General features: G+C 37.7%; 1 protein-coding gene across 1 annotated transcript in view; it reads left to right on the top strand.

Annotated features, from left to right (window-relative positions):
• Positions 1–24,288, top strand: part of LOC107089180 (nucleophosmin-like) — a 28,783-nt gene extending 4,495 nt beyond the window's left edge. The window contains exons 8-11 of the mRNA XM_015381821.1: positions 7,691–7,789; positions 18,225–18,314; positions 18,392–18,466; positions 22,701–24,288. Of these exons, the coding sequence (XP_015237307.1) occupies positions 7,691–7,789; positions 18,225–18,314; positions 18,392–18,466; positions 22,701–22,754 (318 nt within the window). The 3' untranslated portion in view covers positions 22,755–24,288. The remainder of the gene's footprint in view (positions 1–7,690; positions 7,790–18,224; positions 18,315–18,391; positions 18,467–22,700) is intronic.
• The last annotated feature ends 2,017 nt before the right edge of the window (positions 24,289–26,305 follow it).

Genomic DNA, 26,305 nt, shown 5'->3' with positions numbered 1-26,305 from the left:
ACCCCCCCAAAAAATAAAAAAAATAAAATAAACAAAAAACAGGACAACGATCTCTAATGCACATTAATACTGATTTTGAAATGGTTAAATTAAAAAAGATCTGCCTCAAGTACTGACTTTAACTTTTTGAAAATGTGAGGAATATATTTTTAAAACTAGGAAACTTACCACTTCTTTCTGGAAAAACGACAAATATCCACCCAGAACCATCCCAGACGTTTAACCAGCTTTTAGGAACTTCATTAGATGTTATATTGAATTAGATATGTAGAATGGAATAGAAAAGAAAATCCCTTTATTGTCCCACACTGGGGAAACAGTGGCATTACAGCAGCTAAACCATTACAGCAAAAGTGTTCACACAAATGTGGACCTTAAAGGTTTATAAAAATAACAGAATAAGTGCCAGTTAAAAAAGAAACAGAATCAAATACAGTACTGTACTGTGTATTTACAAATATAAATACTGTGCCATTACCCAAAGAATAAGTAATCAATATACGGTACAGCTTTTGGACATTTTTACAGCAGCGGATTTGAGAGGCATGTGTAAGATTTTAGCGATAAGAGCAAATTTACCTTGTATTCACTTCTTGTTTTTAAGATTCATTAAAATGTTTGTTAAAAAATAGTTTAGACTCTAAAAATCGAACATTCAAAAAGATCATTTAAAGTACATCACCATGAAAATCATGTGGATGTAAACATAGCACTGGGACTTTGTTAAGATGCTTGTCTAACATAGCGCATCAATCCTAAATAATGCTTTGTTTTGGCTGTAGGCTGCTATACTAGGTTTAAAGATATAAAATATATATTTCTAGGTTTTATTTTCCGATTTTAATACCATTTTTAGTTTTTCCTGACTGTTTTTCTGCCATCAAATAAATCCACTAATATTCTCGTATAATTAAGTCTCCTAAAAAACTTATCAATCCTTTTAGTACAGATTCAATCCATTGAAAGGGAAGATTTTTATCTACATTAAAAATACAGGAAATTTCTATATATATATATATATATATATATATATATATAGTCATGGGTACTTGTTGATCGCATCAAAATGATTTCTAATAGCATTAAAGAGCATTAAATTAAATTAGAGTTACTCATTCCTGTATCAACCCTGTGTTAAAAGGTTTATGTGAAACCCAATAGTATGATTATTTTATTATGAACATTTTCATAAGTGTTCTATTAACTAAATAAACAATATAAATAATAAAGTTGACTTAGCTTTCAGAAACAACGAAAGACTAAGATCTTTCATGTAAATTCATTTCAATTAAACTATTTTTTGGTCCCCTAAGGGCAATTTAATGGTACAGTGAAGCAAATATGTTCACAGACACAATAAAAAGTCATCATATTAAGTTGATTAATGTGAAAGACATTTTTTTCTCTTTCAAGTTAAATCTAGTTTAGTATCCAAACACTGTTGTTCATCTGTAGAACTTGAACCTAAAATGCTGTATTTTAAAATGTAATACAGCATAAAGACATGTAGACTACCTTGACAAATATATATGAACTATATACACTCTTTATATTGTCTACTGTATTTTTTTATCTTTAATGGCATCTTGCTTTAACTCTTTTTACCCTATATAATCTACTTGAACCAGAATTTCCCTGAAAGAGAAATAAAGTTGAGTCCAAATCAAAATAGTTTTGGATCACATTTTTATTTGGTTTGTTTTATTTATTTCTTTGCTAGATAATTTGTAAATGTTAAGCGTTTTGTTGGTAAGACCTCACATAATTACAACAGTCGTTTATACATCTTTAGATAGAAATGCCAGAGAAAAGTCTTTTTTTTTTTTTTTTATACGTGCATTGGCCTCGGATTGAGGAGGTAAACGAGACATTTTGCCAATGGAACAAGACAATTTACACTTAAATAAAAGAAACACAATTGCATTGTCTTATTTTGGTGCATTTTATCTAATTATCTTATCTTAAGAGTAAAAATACTCATTCCATTGGCAAACTATCTCATTTACCTACTCAAATTAAGGATAAATACACCTAATTTAAGACATTTTTTCTTATTTCTAGATGGTTTTTCCAGTGTATCATCTGGAAGCTTATGCAGTAACCATCTATGTCTGTCTGCGTCTATATCTAAAAACTTCATAGAAGGATTTTGTGATTCCTTTATTGTCCAGTAGGTGTCAGGCTAGCTAAATGCATGGCCAAAGTTATTTTTTTGTAGAAGGAATTTCTCTCTGGTGCTGCTGTCTCTCCCCGCCTTTCTCTTCCACATCTTTCAGCCTTTTCTACAGACTATGTGCATCGGCATCTCATTTCAGCAAAGCCCAGCCTTTCCCTGCACCCGCTGACCGTCCAGCTCTTTGCATCAGACAAAAACCTGGAACTTTTTCATCCTGTGCGCTCACGTACCCACCTGTTTTCAGAGAGTAAAATACAGGGTTTGTGCGGTGTAATGATCGGATTTCTCCTCTGTAATCTGCACAGATTCTCACCCTTCACCAACAACACTGTGCTGCTCACACAAACACGGCCTTTCTTTCTTAAAGGTTCGAACTATAGAGCCGCGCATTTAAAGGTGTGTTTATGCACCGATGCACATCAAGAATACACGTGTAGTTTAAGCTGAAAAGCACAAACTGTTTGCTTTTAAACACACACACTGCTCAGTTATGGGAAACATCCCTGACCCCTTTTTTTCTAAGGCACTGCATATCTTTGTCCCTCTGTCATCCCACTGTTAATATGATTGCTCCTTTTTATCGTTTCTCATGCCATTTCAGCTTTGCACCTGGCGTTTGCCTTTGAACGCTTGTTTTGCGTGTTACCACAATCGCTTACAAGTGTGTGGGAGCATGTGTGTATCTGCCTCGGTTTTTACCTCAGTGTCTGTTTGTAATTTTTTTTTTCTTAAGCACGCCTTCCGCGTGCAAACCGTGCCAGGCGAAAGATCAAAGCGAGGCAGATGCACATACCTGCGACGTGAGCACCGATCCTTGCCTCAGGGTCAGATGACAGCTGAGCATTTCTGTCACCTGTTGATCTGTTCTGTTGTCGTCTGATCCACGTCCTAATGCCCCCCCTATCCTTAGCTCCATAGTTACCGCATCCCCTTTATTAATGACTTCAAAGTAGGCAGGCTGGGAGCAATTATTCTTTTGTTCAGCTGTTTCAGTGAAAATGTTTTTCTTTTTTTGTCAAACTTCAACACAGTCAGTGATATACAGAACTGGGTATCAGGAAGGACATCAAGAAGCTCTGCATTGTTTTAAAAAATGGATTTCTTTCTATTTAAATATCTTTGATCAAATGTTTTGGTTTAATTTGCTTTGAAGGAAGCTACTAGAGTCTCTGATTGGCTTAAGCCGGGCATGCACTGTACGATTTTTTTGACCCTTTCGGGCCGATTATTGAGTCTTGCGAGAATTTTTCGATCGGGCGACTTTAAGCCTGATCATGCATTGTGTTGTGTGCAGGGGGTAATAAGGGGCCTCTCACGACCACTTGCTGATCAGGAATCGTAAGGTCAGGAGAAAATCAAACATGTTGGAAATTCAGTCTGCCATTGTAAGGTCGCATCAGAGCGTTGGGCTGCACAGTGTAAGAACATGCATCGTGAGCTGTGAACTTTTAAACCATGCAGTTTTGTCGTACAGTTTGAATTGTAGAAACTTGAGGGGGGGTCATACCGTCACAGGTCACTTAACTACAATGCTGCAGCCACTCATTTTTCCTCAGAGATGTTGCTTTCACAGCCCCACCAAAAGCCATAATAAATACTTCAGCTCTCTTTCTCCTCGTCTGCTGTGTCATCCGGCTACTTCTTCTGCTTAGCAGCTTTAAATCCATCCTCAGACACAGACTTCTGACACGTCTTGTATTGTTCTTCTGCACATGCGGGTCACTTCAGAGACACGATTTGAGACGGTCTTGTGAACAGCCACTCCAAAAAAAGTTGGAACTGACAAAAAATTAAGGAATTGAGCATTTAGACCTGTAGAGTGAACGTAGCCTAAATGTTTTTTTAGAAATACTTAAACGAATTATAATTGGTACTGATTTTTCATTTGAAGTTATTATTCCATCCTTTTAGATAAGATCTACTGCTGTTTTGGATGCTATGTGGGTTTTAGTTATATCGAATGATAAGACCTAAATTACCATTCTAAATTGTTATCCTAACTGTTTCTAAAGACCTTTTTTTTTAACCAATACAAAAGTTTTGTCTTAATTTTTTTTTAACAACGTGGAATCCCTACTTTATCTGCCCAGTTTTGCAACAGTTCTAGCTGTAGGTTTTAATGGGTGTCTGAACCATCTTTCCACAATTAATAACTAGATTTCTGGCCTGTTTCTGTTTTTGAAATCGCTCCTGCTTTGTCAGACTGGATAGAGGACTTAGTTAATAAGTCTCAGATTTTCAGTTGGATTTAAATCTGTACTTTGGCTAGGCCATTCCATTGGACTTTTGCATGTTTAGCTCCCTTTTCTTGCTTACAGGGGAACCTCTGCCATAGTCTCAAGGCTAATGCCGCCTTTAACGATTGTTCCTCCAGGTTTGGCTTGTTTTCAGTTTTCTCTTTCTGCGTTTCAGCCCCTAATAGATTAACCGTCCATCATCCCCACTGCCTGATTCTAGCACCACAACGTTCCCCATTGGTGTCGATATCAGGGCCTAGTACAGCGATGGTTTTCTGATACATTGAGTATTGTGTACCTTGACCAGGAAATGTGAAAGGCGTACTTCAAACATGGCTTCTCATATTAAGCTTTTTTTAAAGGTGATTTCCCCCAAGCTTCGAATATCTTTAGCTTCTCTTGAGTTAGCATGGGCCTCTTCTCCATTTCTGGATTGAATGCTGATCTTGAATCATCTGTTTATATGGGAAAATGTTTTTTAATAGGTTAACAGGTTTGTCATATCTTCTTCATTATTCTGATGATAGATTGAAAACAGCTTTGTTAGAGATTGAGTGTTTTTTTTGTGTTTTTTTACCTATCCACACTTTGAAATGTTTGCCTACGTTCTCTAATAAACATCTAAAACCTTAACAGATCAACAGGAAAAACACGGTGAATGAACATCAGCTCCTACTGCTGAGTGATGGCAAAAGTAAATATCAAGCAACATTTTGTAATTCAGCCAATAAACATTACTACGATTAACAGATTGTGAAATTACTGTCACTCTTGGATGACACAGGGAGGCTTTAAAAAAGTTGGAAAGCTGTGTTTTCTACTTCCTCATGTAGTGTGGTGTTGGAATCAATAAGGGTGCTATACACACCACCGTTATGGCCAGAATATTTGGTAGAGGGATAAGAGCTGCAGATGTAGTGCTCATGTGTCTCATTTTCATCACCCTAAGAGACAAACTCTTATTACTAATTAGCTGACTTCTCAATTAGTTGCACTGGATCTGCCCTCTGACTGAATGAGGTTGAACGTGTACAAATAAAACATGTTTCAGCTTGTATTCAGTATTCAGGTTAACGCCCAGAAGGGATGATAAGAAGAAAAAATTTTTTTTAAGGTAATTAATGACTTTGGTCATCATGAAAATAAATGGAGAAGAAAGGAACAATTAATCAGATTTTGTATTAAAAAGAAAGATTTTATTTTTACGCCATATCACCCAGACCTAGATCCATTTGCAAAAACTAAAAGATCAGCCTAATTGCTAATTGATTCATCTCTAGCTTATTTTTTCAACTCATGGATTAATAATCGGATAGCAAACAATGCTTTAATCCAATTTAAACCGGGTGGAACTACAACTATGACACTTGCGTACTAGGGATGGGACAATTTATGAAAACCGTCAGAATCGTTCGGTTCGACTGTCTCGGTTCGGTTCGCGTGTGTTTCGTTCGGTTCATGCGCTGCTCCTTTTTCTCATAGAGGAAGCGATTACACTCCAGAGCAGAAGGTGGCGGTACTGCGACCAAAGCCAACCGCCAGTAGTAAACAAGAAGAAGAAGAAGCGAAGCAGCTTAGCCGGGTGTAGCAGGGAAAAAAATCAGTTGTTGTGGAGAATTGTGTGGGTATGGCGAGTGGGAAAGAACAGGAGTTGGAAGACGCCCCAGCAGCACTTTATAGGTCTGCTTTATGGGAGCGCTTTGCATTTAGAGTGACCTACGATGACGGCGGAAAGAAAGTTGTGGATAAAAGTGCAACAGTGTGCAAGCATTGTGCAACACGTTTTGTTTATGCTAACAGCAACATGTCATGCTAACCCCGAAATCCCTCATACTCCGTCAGCAACCCCCGCTGCGCTCCAGACCGGCTGCTCAAAGCAAAGCCTACAGCCCCCACTGTGGCTTCGTCTGCTCCCCTCTGAGTTCCTTGGAGATGGTAGAGAGCATGTAACCTGACAACAGCCAGATGCATGCATCTGGCTGTTGTCAGGTTAGAGAGCATGCGCCAGATGATTAAATTCAAAGCAGCAAAACATACGGAAATGATCCACGAAAACCGTGACCAGAAACCATGAATCGAACCGAACCGTGGATTTTGTGAATCGTTCCACCCCTATTGCGTACAGGGAGGAACATACTGAGACATTTTTATTTTCATCTAAAATGACAAAACTTTATATTATTTTTTTTTACAATATTGGCATAATTTCTGCTGTGGGTGGATTTCTCTTTTAGCTAATGGCATGTGTTAAAGTCTGTATACTACCCTTAATGTTTTATGGACTACTAAATTAGTTGACGATTATTTAAATAACCAGTTAAACACGATTAATTTGATTATTTTGTTTCTGGCCTAACCTCCAGCTTGTGCCCTTTTTGGTTGCTCTGAGATTACAGATAACTAACCAGCCATCTAGACAATATTCTTCTCTCCATTTGCTGCAAATATCTAAACTTGAATGTAAAAAATTAATAGAAATAAGTTCTTCATTTAGCCAATTCCAGCGTGAGATTCTGCCCTTTAAATATTTTTGTTGCCTCCTAGCAAATCAGTCATTGCAGGGAATTACACTAGTCTGCTCTGAGGTGAACACATGTAATTGGCAGACAGCGGTTGGTGCTTAGGAAATGCAGGTACTTGCCTTGGCTGTTACAAGGTAATTACACAGCAGTGTAAACCTGACTGGAAGGCCTGTATAGCCGAGAACAATGATGGGTTATTGAGTTACTAAGTAGCTGATCACAGAGAGCATACAAAGTGTTATCTGTTCTGTTTTAATCTGCTTTCGCAAATTTTCTGCATAGCTACTAACTGAGCTCCTGTCTGAAAGTTTATTTGTGGAATGTTTAAATCTACAGATTTGACGTGAGTGTGATCTTTCAAGGAAGGAATGAGGGAAAATGCAGTACTTAGGTCCTGACAAAAGTGCAAGATTAGCAAATGCAAACAAGCCTTTATATTTGCTTACATGCCAATTTATGTTGTTTGCCTTAAGAATGTTTATAATCAGTCTGTATAATTCAGTTAAATCATGCAATGATATGTAAGGAGGAATGGTAGATAATGTAGAAGGTAAAGTACTTCTGACCGTTATAAAAAAAAAAAGACAGCTACTGTTCGAGATTACAGCCTCAGCGTCCAGTTTTTCCTCGTAACATCGCCTTTCATATCTGTTTTTTTTCATCATGGTCATTTGGGGAAAGCGTTGGCAAACGTTAGCAGGTTTAAGATCCAAGATGTCTGCAAGATGTGTTACTTGAGATGTTTGTTTTTCTAGAGTCCAGAGTCTACGCCTAAAAAATCCAACAAGATGCCTGTGAAGCAAAATGGACCTGCAGAAAAATCCTCCGCATCTGCAGCAAAACCCCAGAATAAGGTATGAAAAAGCTCCATTGTCTTTTATTTTCTTTCTTTAATTTTGGCTGCAAACAATTTACAGTTACTGTATTTGACATTTTTGTTGTATGTAATTAAACGTTTGTTACAGTATAGGAACAAACAATAATCTATGCTTGGAAGAAAAAACAGGAAAACAAATTTTTGTATTCTTGAGTTTATTTAAAGGAGACATTTAAAACACCAGCTTAGCATTTCAGTGGTTTACACTAGGATTAGCTTAAGATCTACTGGTGTTTGATCAGACCACACCTGTTTCCTGAATAAAAGGCATCAGCGTTATATCAAGGCAATAGAGTTGATGTGCGGGTTTTAATAATATTTGACACCAAACAAACAGCTGCAGACTGGGATTAAAAATAAGCCTTTTCATTTCTTTCAGATAGGCCCACCACCCTGTTGTGTAAATTTGGGATATTATGATGTGATCTAGATTTTAGCAATAAAAAACTTTCAATATTTTATGAAAGGTACAAAAAATAATAAACACTTTTAAATTCAGTGAGACAAAGAGTATACCTAGTTAAATGATTCAATATTTAGAAGAATATAGTTGTGACTAAATAGCATTTTGTGATGAATATTGAAATCATGCTTTACAGAAACCATTTTTTGTGCCCATATTTGCAGCTCTAGTAGGATTACTATCGCAATGGTAATAATTTTAAAACTGAGAAAACCCTTAATGCAAATTGAATAGCTTTGCAACTTTTTTGTTGAAGTCGAATAAAAAGTAAAGCAAGTAGAATAAGTTGCATGTTTTCCTTCACAAACTCCTTATTTGGCTGCATGTCACATTCAGTAGTTTCAGTCCTACTTTGCACCACACATGCTGTGTTGTTGGGCCAAGTCAGTCTAACATGTAGGGTAACCCTTCCTGGCTGTAAAATTAATAATTTACCTATGAATAAAAACCTATTTTTCTTTAGCACTAAAAAAAAAATACTAATTACAAGAGATATCGATTTGGCTTTCATATACGAAACTACCCTGTCTGTATAATCTATTTTACATTACATTTTTAAATAAATGTGTAATGCTTGAAATAGAAAAGCAGTTAAAAACTGGAACCTTTCTTGTTTCTTGCGTGTTTTTTGGTCTCTAATGAAGCAGTAATCGTAAATGCACCAATTCAGTAGTACGATAAATTGAAACCTGGAACCATAATACAGGATTCACTCAAAATAAAATGTTCATTGTTTTTTTTTGTTTAGCTTTTACAGTCTTCAGTATGAAGACAATTCCGTAAAAAAAAAAAAAAAGAAAGTACTATATGCACAAGATTGTTGCGCCTTTGGGCATCTAGCAGTTTTTGACTGTACTGCATAAAGTAAGGTTTTAATAGCAGTTGAAATAAATACCCTACGCATACCTTGTTACATGAAAGTGGCTTTATGTGCCTGCAAGTTTATTGTACACCGATAGCAAAGTTATTGACTTTTATTTCACCACTTGCTGGCTAGGTGTTTCTATACAAAACTCAGGAATGTGGGGGGGCATCCTCACCCACTGCTGCTCCTCTCTACAACTAGCCATTCTACCCTATGTCATTTTCCTCATTGAACATTCGAGGGGGCTAATGTCTACTCCCAGACTTCCTAGACGTCGCCATCAACCAAAGAACTCCAAAATCACTAAGTTCATGTCAAACAACTGATGTCCAGTCATTCTACTATACCTATGTGAAGCTGCTCGGGATAATGTGGGATTTTAATCAGACTGAATTATCTTGTATATTGGAAGATGGTACATCTTCACCATAAAACACCAACACTGGAGGAAAGAGCAAGGAGTTGGCTTTCAAACACAGTTGGATGTTTTTTTATGCTGCATTTTCTTTTGCCGTACCCCTTAAAAATGGAGTCCCCCGCGTCCCTCAGTGAGGTCTGGAAGCGCAAGACTTTTATAGTCATTTTGGCATTTGACCAATTAAATGAGCCCTTGTATAATATGTTACCTGCTGTGAATTAAGTTGAAAAGGTTACGTTAAGTTAGAAAGATATAAAGCTAAATAAAAAAGTGAAAAAACTAATTGAAAATTTTAAAAGTTAATAAAGCAAAAAAGTTTAAAAGCATTTTGAAAAGTTAAAAAGTACAGTTAATAATCTAAGAAAGTAAAGCATGTCTGTTTCAGCATTGGTCCTCTAATGTTTTTTTTTTTAACATATTAGGGTAAGCGAGCATTTGTTGTTATTACACTGATCTTGATTTTTTTTCCATTAAAATGTACATATTACAGTATTACAGGTCTTACCCTGTCTTCCAATAACACCCCTAGTTTCAAAGTATTTCAGAATTAAAGAAAAACAGTATGTCATATTTAATATATTTTACTAGGTCTTCTTTACAGGTGTAATTTTGTGCATATAAATGCATCAGGGCCCTTTTTTCCACAAAATCATTTATGGTAAAAATAAAAATTTAATGTTTGCATTATTGGGTTAAAAATTACTCAGATTCAAGTTTTAAAGAATGCAGAGTGCAACAAAAAAAGAAAAAGAAAAGAAAAACTTGGCTGGCCTTTCCATTACAAAAGAGAGGAATGTGATAAATGCACGTTGCAATTAGTTCAACCTGATAGTTAATTTCTTGGATAGAATGTCTCAGACATCCTCTTCTTCAAACAAAAAGCTTGAACTTTGTCTCTGTTTGAGCAAACACACATGACCTCTAAACAAGTTAGTTTCCCCGGGCAAGATTTAAACCTGTGACCCCTTGGCTTGACCCCGCTGTGTTGGGTCACAGCCACCTTTCATGCTCTTTACCCCTCTTCAGCTCACATGCACATCAGCAAAAACAAATTAAGATTTTCCTGCTTGTTAAAACATTTCACCAGTCATGTTACAGTGGAGGGAGAAAAAAAGACTTGGACAGAGACTGTTTAGATAAAATTTTATGCGTTGCCATGCCGATGCCAACACATAACACATCATAACACATAGCTGTGTCTTTGATAAGGCACCTAAGAAGAAATATGCAACATCTTTAGCTTGCATGCACACTTGTTGCACAAAAAGAAACTGATGTGTTTTCAGAGTTTGTGCAAGATGATTTTGGGTTTGTTGTCATGATAAATGCTCAGGCACACTGTTACTAAACCCCTGAGGCCAAAGTGAGATTCCTGCCATAGGGGTGAGGGAAGCTAACTTTGCACACCTTTATTTTCCCAACTTTCGGAGTCTTTGGCCGATTTGTGACCTAACTTGCCAAAACTTTCCTGCCGTCTTCATTTTGCAGTGCTTTTAGAACCCTTATCCCCTCTCGACTACTTCACAAGCGTTCTTGCTCTACAACCTCTTCACACCCCTCACTTCCTGGACACACCCTCTCCCAATTGCTCTCATTACCCGTGTTTGATGTCTGGTGCAGCTTGTGCTTCCAGATGCCCCTGAGGAGCAAGGAAGCGGGCGTGGGTGTCTGTTTTTTTTTCTCCCTAAATGCAGGTGACTGGTCATTAGATTGGCTTTTCAGATCTGTTGCCAGCAACGCAGTTCTCGCCTCTCACAGCTCAGCATGTAGCGGCACCTTTCCTGTGAAACCAGCTCAGCATGAGAACCAGCTAACTCGAGTTCTGTTGATTTGAGGCAACCTAATCTTACAGCTGGTCTTTTGTGGGTTTTGAGAAGCTGATGCCTTCAAGCACACGTCATGGTCGTAAAGTTGCTAATCACTTCACTTAGCCTTATCCCAGAAGGGAGTGAGTCATTGTTCCAGCAAATGATTGACATGCACTTGTAGCAGGTGCATTATGTATTTCTTTCACAGTATGCTTCTCCTGTGTTTCAATGGTAAACTTATAAATTTGCATATGCAAAGCCTTAAAATATCAATGCCCATTCAAGTCAGCTGCATTTTTTGATGCATTAGTAATAAACATTAATGCAGTTTAATAGGTTTATGTGACATACCAGCAAAAAGCAGTCCAGACTGTTCAAGATCTTAAACGAAACAAAAAACTTCAAGATCTGGTTTCCATGTCCATTTAGCAATCATTGTTTACTCAACACGCTTAAATAAAATCCAGGGCAGCTAGTTTACTTCAGAATTCACCAGCTTAAGTAAATGGATTATGTATGCTTGCATCTGTATTCAGTCTCACTTCAAGACCTTTTGCTGCAATTAAAGCCTTTTGGGATTTGCGTCTACAGTAGGGAAAATTCTTGTTAACAACTAACAAGTTGTTAACAAATTTACTTACTTAGAAGGATCAGAAGTCTATAATTTCCATCTTAGGTATACTTTAACTATGACAAAATCAGATAAAAATAATCTGGAAAACTGGGTTGTAGTATTTTTAAAGAACTTGTATTGCTGAAAGTATTTCGTAATATAAAAAGTTACTTCTCATACTATGTTGCCAAACCATTGTTGGCAGGGACAAGTCTTACTCAGGTTTACTCTCAGTAGCTGGTACTTGGTCAATTCCTCCAAGCAGGTCTCCTCTAGAGCAGTAATGTTCTTGGGCTGTTGACCGGCAACACAGACTTTCAACCCCTTGTATAAATGTTCTTTGAGTTTGAGGTCTGGAACAAGGCAAGGCCACTCTAGGGCCTTGAATTCCTTTAATGGAGTCACCCCTTCCTTGCCCCTTTGGTGTGTGCTGGAAGACCCAGCCACGTTCCATCTCCAACGCTCTCACTGATGGAAGGAGGTTTTAACTTAAAGTCTCACCATACATGGCCATGTTCATTCTTCCCTTAACACATTATGTGTGGTAAGAAGTGTCGTCTTCTACACCGTGGTGTGCTGGGGGAGCAGCACATCCAAGAAGGACACCTCCAGACTGGACAAACTGGTTAGGCGAGCCACCTTTGTGATTGGCAAGAAGCTGGAGTCTCTGGGGACGCAGGCAGAGACAAAGACACTAAACAAACTGCTGGACATTATGGACAATGCCAGCCACTCTCTGTACACTGTCTTCACCACTCAAAGGACCCTGTTCAGTGGGAGATTGCTCCTCCCCAAATGCAGGACCAACAGACTGCTGAACTCTTGCTTGTTGCTCAAGCCATCAAGCTTTACAACTCCTCACTTGGGGGGAAGAGGAGGTGTAGTCTATGTAAATTGTTTTTACTTATTTATAAGGTCAGTACATCTCTGCAGTGCACGTGCTATAGTCCAAGTCAACTACTGTGTCGTCTTTCCTTAGCTGTCTACAATGCAGATACTGTTATATCTTTAATGCTCTTTTGTATGACATGCACTCTTTTTATATTGTATGGTTATCGTTAATGGCATCTTGCTTTAACGGTGCCTTTGGTACTACATATAAGTTACTGCAACAAGAATTTCCCTAAAGAAGTAATCCCAAGGGATAAATAAAGTTAAGTCTAATGGCTGATTTATACGTCGAAACTAGGCTGTCTGCGTAGGTGTCGCAGTGAACAAAAGAAGTCCCCGCCCCCTCTGCAGACACTCTGCTGTACTTCTCCCAAATTGTAGCTGACCCCAGATAGTGCAGCAGACAGGAGGTCGGCTTGTTTTGTTTTTATGACCGAAATTGCGGAAAACAACTTGTGAAGTTGCGTGAAAACGCTGGTACCCTTTTTCCACTTTGATCCCCGCTATTTTTTGCCATCATGTCCCTCTGTTGTCGGACAAACTCGCCCCCACTTCCTTACTGCCTTGCCCATATCTAGACCCACAGCTTATAGCACAGACCACGCTTCAATACTGGGCATAAATCAAAAATGTCTGCATCGAGCTCACTGCGACACATTGCTGCAGGAGTATAACAGGGTTCCCGCGGGTCCTTAAAAAGTCTTAAAAGGCATTGAATTCTTCAAAATAAAACTAAGGCCTTAATTGAATTAAATCAGTCTTTCGTAGGTCTTAATTTTTAAAACATCATAAATAGGATTCTTTTTATTATGATTTATTTTTGTAATCTAAATAAAACATAAAAATTGACTTTTTTATAAAAAAAAAAACAATGGCTCGCAATTATTGGTTCCATTCCGATAGTTGAACCAATAAAAGCGTTGTTGCGGCCGCGACATTTGGGAGATATACCATTTACTTTTTGTCTGGAAAATATGAGCAAGTGTAAATGTAACAAAAATTGGTTATCCAGCCAAGAGTTTTCTCCATGGCTAAAACCAGTACCAGGGAACATACATGAGGCACAGTGTATTTTGTGCAAGAAGTCATGCAAGAACGGAACGATGGGAATTAAGGCAGTGGAGTCACATGCGAAGCGTGAAACACAAAGCGTCAACATCGAGTTACCGAGAAACAGCCGGTCCCTGCAACGCTTCCTCTTATCACCAAATCAAACATATTAAGAAAACGATACAAAGAAAAATAGCTGCAAAAAAGACTTAGCACTGGTTATGTTGTGGCTTTAAAACTGATTTGTTTTGTTCCCTGCTAAAACAAAGTTTATGAATTCAGTTAAATAATTGTTAAAATAGATCTGTCATTTGTGTGTTTTTAGCTTTCTTCCTGTATGGGAAGCTTTTCAAAATTTAAAACATTGGTGCAGTGGTTTATGTAAAAAAAAACCTTTGGGTTAAGTTGTCGCAAGCGGGTTTTTCTTTTGTTTCTTGTGAATTTGGTCCTAAATTTTTATTTCAAGTGGCATTAAAAAGTCTTGAATTTAACTTGCCTTATGCTGTAGGAACCCTGTATAACCAGCCCTTAAGTCTATTAGCTGTTCTGTCCTTTCCAAGATATTTCCACCACTATGCTTCATAGTAGGTATGACTTTCTTCAGCATTCCTCTTCCTCCAAACATACAGTTTGTGCCAGAAAGCTCTTTCTTGGTCTCAATTGACCTCCTGATACTCTCCCAGTCGTCTTTTTCACACCAGCCTGTTTGCCTATAGTGGATTCACTCTTCCCAGCCTGGTGCAGGTCTGCAATTTTCTTTCAGGTGTCCTTCAGCAGCTCTTTTGTCTTGGCCAAGGTTGAGTTTGGAGTCTGACCGTTTGAGGCTGTGGACAGATGTCTTTTATACAGATAACAAACAAACAGGTGCCATTAAAAGTGATGAGTGGAGGACAGAAGAGCTTCTTATAAAAGTTCTTACAGGTCCAAGAGAGCCAGATATCTTACTTTTTTTGTTGGTAGCAAAACATTTTTTTGTAAACCATAATTTCTAAATAAATTCTTTAAAAACCCTACATATTATTTCCTGATTCTTTTTCTCATTTTGTCTATCATATTTAAAGTGTACCCATGATGAAAATGATCTATATATATAAATTATACTATATAAATTATTTTCTTTCTAGAGCTGAAGCACTTAATCGGATTAATCGTAATTAATCATCAACTAATTTAGCAATTGATTAATTGTTAACTGAAGTATAAAGACTTTAAAACATGCCTTTAGCTGACAGAGCAACCGACTTAGAGCAATAATTATTCCAAGATTGTAAAACATAAACATTTTGCATAAAAAAAAAAAAAAAAAAAAAAACTGTTAATATGAACTCCTCAAGCGGAAAAGTTTTTGTTTTACCTGATTAAATTTGGTAAAAGGTCTTCTGAAAGGAACCTTTTGCTGTTGAATTATTAATCGAAAAAATAATCGTCAGATTAATCGAGTTGCAAAATAAGCATTAGTTGCAGACCTAGTTCTTTCCACTTACGCAATATGGCCCCAACAATGCTCAGTGGAATATTCAGAAGTTTAGCTCTAACTAATGCCATCATTATGTTTTGCAATAAGGTTGCTAAGTTCCTGAGAAAGTTCTTTACTTTTACCCATCATGAATTTTTTTTCTCTGTAATACCAGAGACATCTAGGCCATTATTTGGGACAGAACTAGCTGATATTAATTTACACTGACAAGGGGCAGTATTGCTTTATAATTACTGAACGATTTTGACTGGTGTCTTGGCTTTCCATGATTTCTATTGTGTTCAATACTTTTTCTATTTCATTTGAGTACACATAATTATAATTAAAACCCTGTGTTAAAACAACAGTAATGCCAAGTGCCAAAAAAAAAACAAACACATTTTAAAAGTAAGAACTCAATTTTTGACATCAGTATGCAATCATTTGTGATTAAAAGAAAGTTTTTTATGATGTGAGTCTTTCTCCAATCAACACATTCTGAGAGAAAAATGACAATTACCATCCCTGGACAGACTTGATGAGCAAATTTGTCACAACCATGTGCTTGCACTGGATTGAAGACCAGAGATTGCATCAAATGATGGCGTGCTTGTGATTAAGTTCCATGTCTTGTGCCATCTGTAATCAGCGTCTGGCCCAGATGAAAAAGCTTGCCGGCTTCGAGTGTTTATCAGCTGTTTCAGGTCCACAGCTGTCCTTTGGAAGTAGAGAGCTGCCCGTAAATAATAAATATGTGGTGCATTTGTTTGGCCTGGAGCCAGTAACATATGTCTGCATGTTTTTTTTTTTTTTAAGTGAAGTGTGGTGTGTTTGTGTCAAAGGTCATTTACACCTTTGATCTGGGCTGTAAAAAAGCCGATTTTTTTAAGGGACAGATTGTTGCATTTTTTTAACTAGAGGTAGACTGTTTTTTTTAATTATTGCATCTGTGTTTTATTTTAAGTCCCAGCCATAAGATTTTGCCTCAAGAGTTTTTTTTTTAAACAATTAGAATAAAATGAAAGGACATTCCCTGTCAGTTACGCATCAGGTGTTTATTATTAGGACATGAAAAGCAGCAAGTCCCCGCCAGATCTTTCTAGTAACACGAAATATTACCATGTTTACTCGATGCTTTGAAGTGGCATTCTGTTGAGAGGTAATGACTAATAGATTGAAAGCGTAGGTAACAGGTTAATAGGAATTCCAGCATGAAAACCGTAAAAGAGCAGTCGTTAGGCACAAAACATTTTGGTGAAGGATTTTTGACTCTAAAAGCCAGAATCACAGCATAGCAGGAATCCAGGGATATGCTAATTGCACGTATGGATGTGTTTTGTTGTGTGATTTGCTGTATAAATGGTCACCCTGAACTCTGCATCTGTTGCCGTCGCTTCCAATCAATGAAACCCTGCAATTTCACAGGATTCCGAACTGGTTTTACATGCGCAGGCAAGCTCTGTGTCTTGTTTAAGGTACAGTCCAACCATATGGTGTGTGTGAGTGTCACAGTGAGACGCTTACTAATTGAGGACCTCTGGGCCTTTAGCTGTCCAGAACTTCACACACCCACAGGCCTTAAAGTGCTGCTCTTAGCTCTGCTGTCATCCTCCCAAACACAGGGGAGTGATCTAGTTGGGAAGAAGCACTTCTAATGTAGCTGAAAGATACAGAAAAGCTGCTGGTCTTTTCAGTCTGTGGATCATTTATGCCTGGTTAACAGAAATAAGTGATTTGACATGACAAAAGTACATGAACTGTAAATCAATTTTTTTGTTTTATCACTACATTTTTCCTTCAACAGAGAGAGATTTTTAAAGATAAGAACTTAATTATTACCTGATGCAATATTAGAAAAGAGAACATGCAGTTTGGCTGGAAGCTTTCATCGTCTTCCAGCTGCAAAGCAAAGCCCAGCCTGTAAAAACAGACCCAGATTAATCAGGTCACAAAGAGGCTCATAGAAAGAACAGCTCATTGGTCAGCAGGATAGGGATTGTTGGGAACATGTCACAAAAAACATTAAAGTAATGTAGAACTGGTCAATTAATTGAAATTTCAATATAATTGCAATTTTAGAAAACAAATTTTTTAAATCACAGAGGTACTAATTTTTGGTCACATTACATTGAACAACAAAGAGACACTAACTGTATCACCTCACCCCTTTAGGTAGTGATAATTCTTTAGTGCAAAGGAAATAAATATAGAATCTGAATCACAACTTTAGTTAAATAAAAACAAAACTACAGGATTTTGATTGATTACTCACGTGCAAATCAGCTGATGGTATGTATCGGGCTTCCAGTACAGATCGGGTAGAGACAGATGCCAACCAAACAGAGGAACAAAGACATTCCCTTCATTATAAAAGCTTGGTAATTGTATGTAGGCATGGAATGAAATTAGTCTTATTTTTTACCACATTTGATGTATTATGCTATCCTTTTTTTTATACCGTCTTTGTTACATTTATCAGCACAGATCAGGCTTTTATGCACTGTTACTTATTCTCTGTTTCCTTTGAGGTCCAACCTTTTTATGCTGATTTTGGCCCATTCTCTTTCTTTCTAAAAAGTATAAAACATGAATTTTGTAGTAATTTAACAGTTAAACTTGACTGACAGAGAATAAAGGTATTCTATCCTATTCTGTTCACTAGTATAAATAAAAGCCTAGAGTTAAAACAGATGTTTTTGTGTGTTACACAGCAATATTTGCTGTTTTTATTGTTGGTACATTTGATAAACAGCTGATCCAGCACAAACTCTGCCTGCTGATTGGTGTGTTGCTCCCCATGTAACGTAACAACCAGCCTTTCTTATCTAACTGACATGTTTTTTTTCAGACTCCTGGAAAAGACAAACCCCAGGCCGGTCCTTCTAAAACTTTAACTCTGCCTGAAATTAAGAACAAGTTATCATCAGCAGCCAAGGAGGTAGGCCTTCTTCTTTTGCCTATTATCTCTCCTCTTTGGCTTTTTAAGTTATGACCTAGCAGATATGTCTTCTTTAGGGGAAGCCACTACCGAAGACGGAGCAGAAGTTTGAGAATTTCGTAAGGACATCTTACAAAGTCACCGACAAAAAGGTAATTAAAGGTTACCTGTGAAATCAAGCTTTCTTAATGCTCAGAATCTGAGGTCGTTCTTCTCATCATCACCACAATTATTGTTTTTGTGTCTGATATCAAACCAGCACTTTATAAATATCAATGCCTCAGCTTCATAAGCCAAGGGAAGGTTTTTGATGTCAGATTAAAAACAGATATCAGTGTTGTGTATCTATGCACAAAGTCACTTGTACACAAATCTTATTATAGCCTTGAAGTATCATTGAGAGTGAGGTCTTTTCAAAATAAGTTCATGCTGTTTCTATGAGCTTTTATGAGATTGAATGGAGTAGAGCTGTCAAGAGAAGTTGGCTCCAACTAATATTCTGTTTTCAGTCTTAGTAGCTCTAATGAGGGGACTGGTTTTATCTGAATGCTACTATTCAAGGAGCTGTAATCTTTTTTTATGCTGTCTGTGGGATGAAAAACACAATTTCCCTGCACTTTAACTTGATTTAATCCTATAATACACTCAGTGTATCAGATTGTAATGCTGTGGCGTTGTTTAGAAAACACCTCTGCCCCTTAAACCTTTTCTGTATTTCTTCAAATTGCAACCATAGATGGCAATCTGTTGTAAATAAGTAGCTTTTTACATCGCAAAATGCTTCACTAGAATAAAAAGAAATATAAAATAATTTATAAAAACATCTCATTAAGTAAAGGCCTGTCATTTAAAGCCTGGCTGTTTGCAGATATGGTTAAATGCACAAAGTGTTTTACTGAAATGTAACTCCTAAATACTCCTACTTGTCCACTTTCTCTTACTCGTCACTGCGTAAGAGAGATGATGTCCTCAGCAACGGTGGCTCAGGAGGTCAAGGTTCATCCTGTAACTCCTCCTCACCAGCTAAGAGGCATAGCTCCACATGCTGGGTTCCCTGGGCCCCCTCCCGGTGGAACACCAGAGATGCATGAGCCACCTCAGCTACTTCTCTCTATTTGAGATCCTGTTTTTTTCAATCCATACCCAAATATGAAGGCAATAAGGTGAGGCCGATATGCAAGCCAACTGTTAAATTCAAAGCTTAACCTTTTTGAGTCAGTTCTTTCCTCACCACTACAGACCGATGCATTGTTCATATTACAGCAGGGCCTTTTTCTTTGTTTTCGTATTTTTGAAATAACTGCAGAGTATACTCACAACTGTCACTTTTGGCCGACTTGAATAGACCCCTTTGGTCCCCACCGTCTGAGCATGTTTTAAATAAAGACCAACAAACTCTGGTATGGACCAAACAACTGGACCAAGATCCACTTTTTTAAAATGGTCTCGGTCCACCTCTAAAACAGACCTTGATCCAGTTTGCGCCAGGTAGAAACACAAACCGGCCTTGGTCCGACCCAAATGCTGAGGGTATACTTCACTTTGGACTTAGCAGGCCACCACTGTAGTAAACCTAGTATCAAATTCACACCTATTATGCTGTTGCTTAGCAACGCTACCGCAAGCAAGTGGTGGATCCCCCTCCAATGGAATGACGAATGCATGGGTTTACTGTGAGATGTAGCTAATTTTTAAAAAGGACAATTTTGAATGAAAAAAAAAATAGAACTAATGAAAAAATGCAGCCTGCTTTGAATTAATAAGGTCTGAAAGGAAATTAAAGATGAAGTCCCTGTTTAGTTTTTTCCATAAGCCAAATAAAGACATGGATAGAATATGGAATACAATGCTATGGTCATACCTTCCTTCCTGTAAAACGTGGTGGAGGCATCTTAATGATGTGGTGGCAAGCTAAGGGAAACTAGTTGGAGTTGATAATGATGATTGGAGCTAAATGCAATCCTTAAGAAATAGCCAAAAGCTTCAAGGCTCTCCTTCAGGACATTGTCTCTAAATAGTCAGAGAATCATAAAGAATAATAATGTTTAAATGGCTTTTCAAAAGTCCATATCTAAACTGGATTGGGAATCTGTGGCAACAGACACTTTCCATCCAATGGGACTGAAGAGAAAGGAAGAAGCAATTTTGGAAAACCTGTTAGATGCTTCTGTGCGGCTTTGAACACCAATCTTAAGCTCTTCAAGGCTGTTTCAGCTCACGTGTTTGATTATCACAAGGAAAGCTTTTATTCAGTGACATTTCTTTTTTATATTATGACTGGCTTGTGCCTGCGTTGGTCTGTCCTGAAATGAGATCTCAGATGTTTAGGGTTGCAACTAACTAATTTATTAATTCATAATCAGATAGCAAAATGTTCCTTAAAGAAGATTTGTTTTACAGAAAAACCAGGTGAAATTGAATATTGAATTATTTTAATAAACAATTATTCATGATTTATCTGATTGTTTCAGAGTTAGTGATGTTTGAAAAGACCCGGTTGAGGCTCCTGTTTTCATTTTTACAAGGCGCTGACAGATCTATCATTGCCCAGTAGAAGCGTATCCCTCAAACCACAATTACTCATTGTGGATGCAACCAGTTTGGATTTTAACAGACTGAAATACTGACACACCAATTTAACAAGGAGAGGCATTGATCTAATCAAACAAGTTCTCATCAATAAAACTCTAATCCTGGTTAGATAAATGACTTACAGGAAACTACAAAAGGCTCCACTCAGCAGAGCAACTTTTCATAGTCTAAATATCTTTTCACTTAACTCAACAACAGCCCTTCAGTGTAAGAATGTTTTTCCTTCCCCTTTAAGCTGCGTCAGAAATAATTTTATTATTTAAAATCCCAACAACTTGTAACCACACTGAGTAATCTGATGGTTTTGTTTTTGCCTTTTGCTTGTTTAATGCTGGTTGCTGAACCGTCTTCGGGTAGGTTGCAGTCAACTCGTAAGGACAGTAACAGCTTCATCAGTTGTCATAGATTTGTACTCATACATTTCTGATCATTTGTACTCATTTGCCCCATTAAGTACAAATGCGACTACCCCTCTTAAACTGGGCTGAGATCGGTCCAAGCACGTGAACCAAGATAACTGTTGAATGTAAATGGCACACAAACTGAACCGGACCACGCCAGACACAACCGAACCATTTTAAATCTAGTAATACGTAGTTCAACAGTAGGGCTTGGTTCAGTTGAGGCTCGGTTCTCAGATAACAAAGAGCACACCGGCGGACAAGCGCTCCTTACAGTCAGCCTCTGTAATCATCAGCGTCTGTTGTTTCCTGCGTCTGTAAGCCCTGATTAGACTATCTTTTGTCGTATCTACTTCCCTGAAGCTCTGTCAAGTAAATTCAGAGAAAAGAGAGAGCAGTAGTACCGTAGATCGTCACTAGGAGGCGAGGAACCGTGCTAACGCAATGTGTAAATGGTCGTAAGGAACCAAGCTCGGCACAGTTAACTGATCCAAGCTTGGTCTGAAAGCGACACGTATCGGATTCACATGTTAGTGTAAGTGGTGCTATATTTGGGCAAAGTTGTAACTTTGTATCAGTGTTTCAAAACTTCCAATCATATTTTCTAACGGATGGAGCATTTAGTGTCTCGTGTACTAAGGAGCTGACAAGGAAACTTACAAATCTTAAAATTTTGTTACCTTTATTGATTCCTTAATTTAGGTTTATTGACATTTGCAAATTTGGAATCCTACACATATGTTTTATTGACATTCACCCTACCCCATACCGTTGTGTTTTTTTTGTTTTGTTTTGTTTTTTTGTATGTAGAATCTTGAGTTTGGCAGCTGAGGTCCTTTAGAAGTTTGAATAATTGGAAGTTAAATAAAAATGTTCTCGTTCCTGCCACCTCAAGAGCAGGAACAAATTTATTGGTTGCAATAAGCTTAAGGTTGTTGTGGGGTTTTGGGATGATGAGTTAGAGAGCCGCTCTCTTGGATACTGATCCCTCTAAACACACTGTGTAAACGCTCTGTTGTTCTCTGTGGCTGTGTCAGAATGTGAAAATCGTAGTTAAGGGAGCAGGTGGAAGCCTTTTGAGCGACGGAGGGCTGGGTGGACGAGGCAGAAAGAGGGGGTGGAGTCGGGTCTGGGAGAGCTTGTTGTTCCCAGTGTGTAGAAACATCTGTGGAAGTGCTTTGGTTTCAACAGCCAAGGCTGAGATCTGTCAGACCTGGAGCACCTAGTCATATACTCTGGTATGTAGAGCTGCCCCCACCCAAGCCCTCGTTGTTCCCCAGCATTCCCATCCAAGCATGGCGTTCCCACAGGCAAGAAGCGCAAAAATCCTGTTGTTGTAGTAAATGTGATTGAATTATTTCTAATTCTTTTTCTCTCCTCTCACCTTCCTCAGGTGGTCAAGGATCTTTGGAGTTTTTTGCAAACACTGAAGACTGAGAAGAAGTAACGGGAGGGATTTGTAGGTTTTCCTTTGAGACGTTTAAAGGCACAGTCTGCAATGTTTCCTACTTAGCCTCAGATAAAGACTGCAGTCTGTGGGGATTGCAAATTCTCAGTAAAGATGAAGAGTATTTCCATATGTTTTGATTTTTTTTGGATTCAAAGCACCCATCAAGTTATTCTTCTGATTAATTTTTTGAAGTTTTACATAATTTATCACGTTTATTAGCTATTCTATAAATGAATAAGGCCCTGTTCCATCTGAAAACAAATGTGGCTCTTATCAGTTTTATATATTTTTAAAGTCATATTTAAGCCTCCTCCAGATGTGATTCTGAGTCAGACTTTTTTTTTTTTTTTTTTTTTCATTGACTCCAGTGAGAAAAAAGCAAAGCGCATTTGATACGACTTTAACATCACCATCCATCAGTTTGTCACAACTTGACATGAGCAGCACCCAGAAGTGATAGCAGTTAGCATGGTGGACGGCAGCTGAGACTGCACCGCTCAGTGGGAGGGCAGCCAGATGTTGGGCCTCTAGTAGATGGAGTGGGCCAGATTGGAAGGTACAGGTTGTACAGATTAATGTACATGCTGCAAAAAGAGGACTGCATGAGGCGGTTACCCAGCATCTGGTAATCTGCTCCAATACATTGGATTGCAATTTATGCCTTGGCTTAAGAGTGGAGAAGAAAGATGCTAAGCACCCCCTCAGACACAATAGATGGTTTTCTTTTGATTCTTAAAACTTCTTCCATGTTTCCTGGACCTAAACATGCTTGGTGTGTCGACACCTGTTCCTGTTCTTTTACGAATGCTGGTTAGTTTGGAAACACTAACCGTGTTAAAAGTAATGTGAATAACCGTCATAAATGAGAATCAAGACATGCAGTGAGAACTAAGTCTTAGTGATGATATAAATAATAATACATAAAGGGAGCTAAGCTATATATCTGTGAAGATTCTCAGTCACCTAGGTCATAGTCAAGCTTGAAAAAGCTACGTTTAGGCAACTGGATTGAAGTTTCCTAGAAGACGTTTCGCCTCTCATCCAAGAGGCTTCTTCAGTTCTAACTAGTGGAGGGGAGCACTGAGATTAATACACTGAGAGCTAAGCTGAAGGACCCAGCAAGTATGAACCATCTTCTACAATTCTGTGCTGTAAATGAGCGCAGCAATGTGTTTTCTTACAAGCAGCAGGTGTAAAACAGCTTGGTTTGGGTGCTTTGGACCTCCTGACACTATGCGTCCGTCTTTAATAAAAGATGCAAAAGGAAAAATTGGACATTGTGCCTTTTAAATGCTTCATTTTCAGCTAGATTGAAATCTAAAGTAGTATTTGAACCTGTTAAAGCAAAGAAAGTTTGATCCTTTTCTGTCGTTACTCGCTGACATTTATTTTTTGTTTGTTTCTGTTCATTTTATATGCTTTTTATTGTAAAGATACTATGTTTGTTAGTATGCTTTCCTACAAAAATACTGTACCACCTTTTATCTGTAAAAGGTATTTGTTCAGTTAAAACAAAGCCCACCGTTTTCTTTAAAAATCCCTCTACTAACCCGAAGGGCTTCTCTTTCATCCATACCACAAAAAAATTGAAAAATGTTTTGGGAAACATAATTCAATCCAGAACTCGTAAAATCCGTACATCTGTGGTAATGTGTGCAGCTCTAAGCTAATAAAGAGCTGAAAGCTTCTTTCAGGATGTTTTCAGCAGAAACAGATTAGACATTTAGGTTTGTCCTTCAGATATTTTTTTTGTACTTTGATATTTAACCCTTAACACGTGTTTAATCAGTTGTTTCTGAATCAAACTGTGATCACAGCTGAATATCATAGATTCCAATAAAATGTCTTAGCCAATACGGCCAAGTGTTGAATCAATATCCAATAAGATAAACAGCTTTTGGCCTCAGATCATATCTAATGCTACTCCAGAATATTTCTTGTCTGATTTGCAATCATTTTTCTGTACTTGCATAGTTTTCAGTTTAATATTTCTTAATAAATTTCATTCTATCTGATTTATGTGATTTAATTTACTTTGATAACTAAACAGAAATGAGGTTCAAATGTTTCCTTGTTACTGTAAAACACTTTTTTAAAACTCCTGTTGTTTATAATCAGGGTTAATCAGATTTAATCAACATTGTTTTATTCTGTAAATTGATCTCTTTTTATTTACAAATCCGGCAGCTGAACTGTTTTGTTTGCTTTCCAAAAACATACATGAAACTGCTTGTGCTCCTTATTTGAAGTCATATTGCAGTTTGGTATAAAAGTGTTTAACTTGTAAACCCTTCTTTTATGTTTTATAGCTGTCCTGTTCATTTCTAATCTTTCACTTTTTTGTATGCCATGATTAATTTTTTGAGTGATGCTGTAATATGTTCAAATAAAGTACAAAGAGCCTCCTTCTGAAAACCTGAGTTTCATTCATCAATTTTAAAAATTCAGCCTATAAATGCAGTTTCACATTATCAAAAGTTGTTTTTTTTTTACTTTCTGAGCTATATTAGAAATAAAGCATTTTTCCTCTTTGAAGCCCATTTAACATCGGGAATAGCTCTCTCTCTCTCTAAAAACTTGCAAATACCCATAGTCAGAGTTTTAAATAACCAAGCTGAGTGGCAACATGGGTAAATTTTTTATCACATACAGTGGAAAGGATGGTAATTGAGGTAAAACAGGTAAAATGTTTAGTAGTGAACGACTGCTGTTTTTCAAAAAAGTAAAAAAAAAAAATCAACACCTTACCTTTTCAGATCTTTTTCCTTTTCTACGTTGTCCTCTAAGTGAGGCATCCCCAACCTCAGCCCTCGAGGCCCGCTGTCCTGCAGGTTTTAGAGGTTTCCCTGCTTTAGCACAGGTGACTAAAATGAGTGCACTAGACCAAAAGCCTGTTAATCAGCTTTCAATTAAAATCAGCTGTGCTGGAGCAAGGAAACCTCTAAAACCTGCAGGACAGCGGGCCTCGAGGACCAAGGTTGGGGATGCCTGCTCTAAGCGATCCTGCCAGGTGATGCTGGTCCACCATGTACATGTTTTGGACTCCATTGCCCCACAGTATTGTCTTATTTTATACAGTGACTGAGCTATTATCTGTCTAACCCTCAAATAGGTAAGCTCTGAATATCTCAAATATCTTTTGTAAAAGTTAATTCAACAAGTTTGATTTGAGGAACTTGATCAGCAATGCAGCTAAATTCTAAACATCACTGAGGATATGATGATAAGAATCTGAAGTGACAACTATGCAATTAAATCCTAAGAAGAAGGAGACAAAATTAGCTTTGTTCTGCATGTTTCCAAATTTTGTGTTTTCAGTATTCATCCTTGTTACCAGTAGAAGGCGCTAAAGTCCTGGTGTTAATCATACCTTGTTATGAGTTCAATTTATATATTACCTGAACTGTGAGTCAACAATTACTTCACTCTTAGCTGAAGGCTTTTATTTCTGCCCTGTGGCCACGATGAAGTGAGCGGATGCATCCATGGCATGACGCACGACTTTATATTCCAGGCAGGAGGACTCTGAGGCAGGTGGAAATCCCCCC

Source organism: Cyprinodon variegatus, unplaced genomic scaffold (assembly GCF_000732505.1).
Source record: "Cyprinodon variegatus isolate N-32 unplaced genomic scaffold, C_variegatus-1.0 Scaffold242, whole genome shotgun sequence".
NCBI classification, from domain to species: domain Eukaryota; kingdom Metazoa; phylum Chordata; class Actinopteri; order Cyprinodontiformes; family Cyprinodontidae; genus Cyprinodon; species Cyprinodon variegatus.
This window is presented reverse-complemented; position numbering and strand designations above follow the sequence as displayed.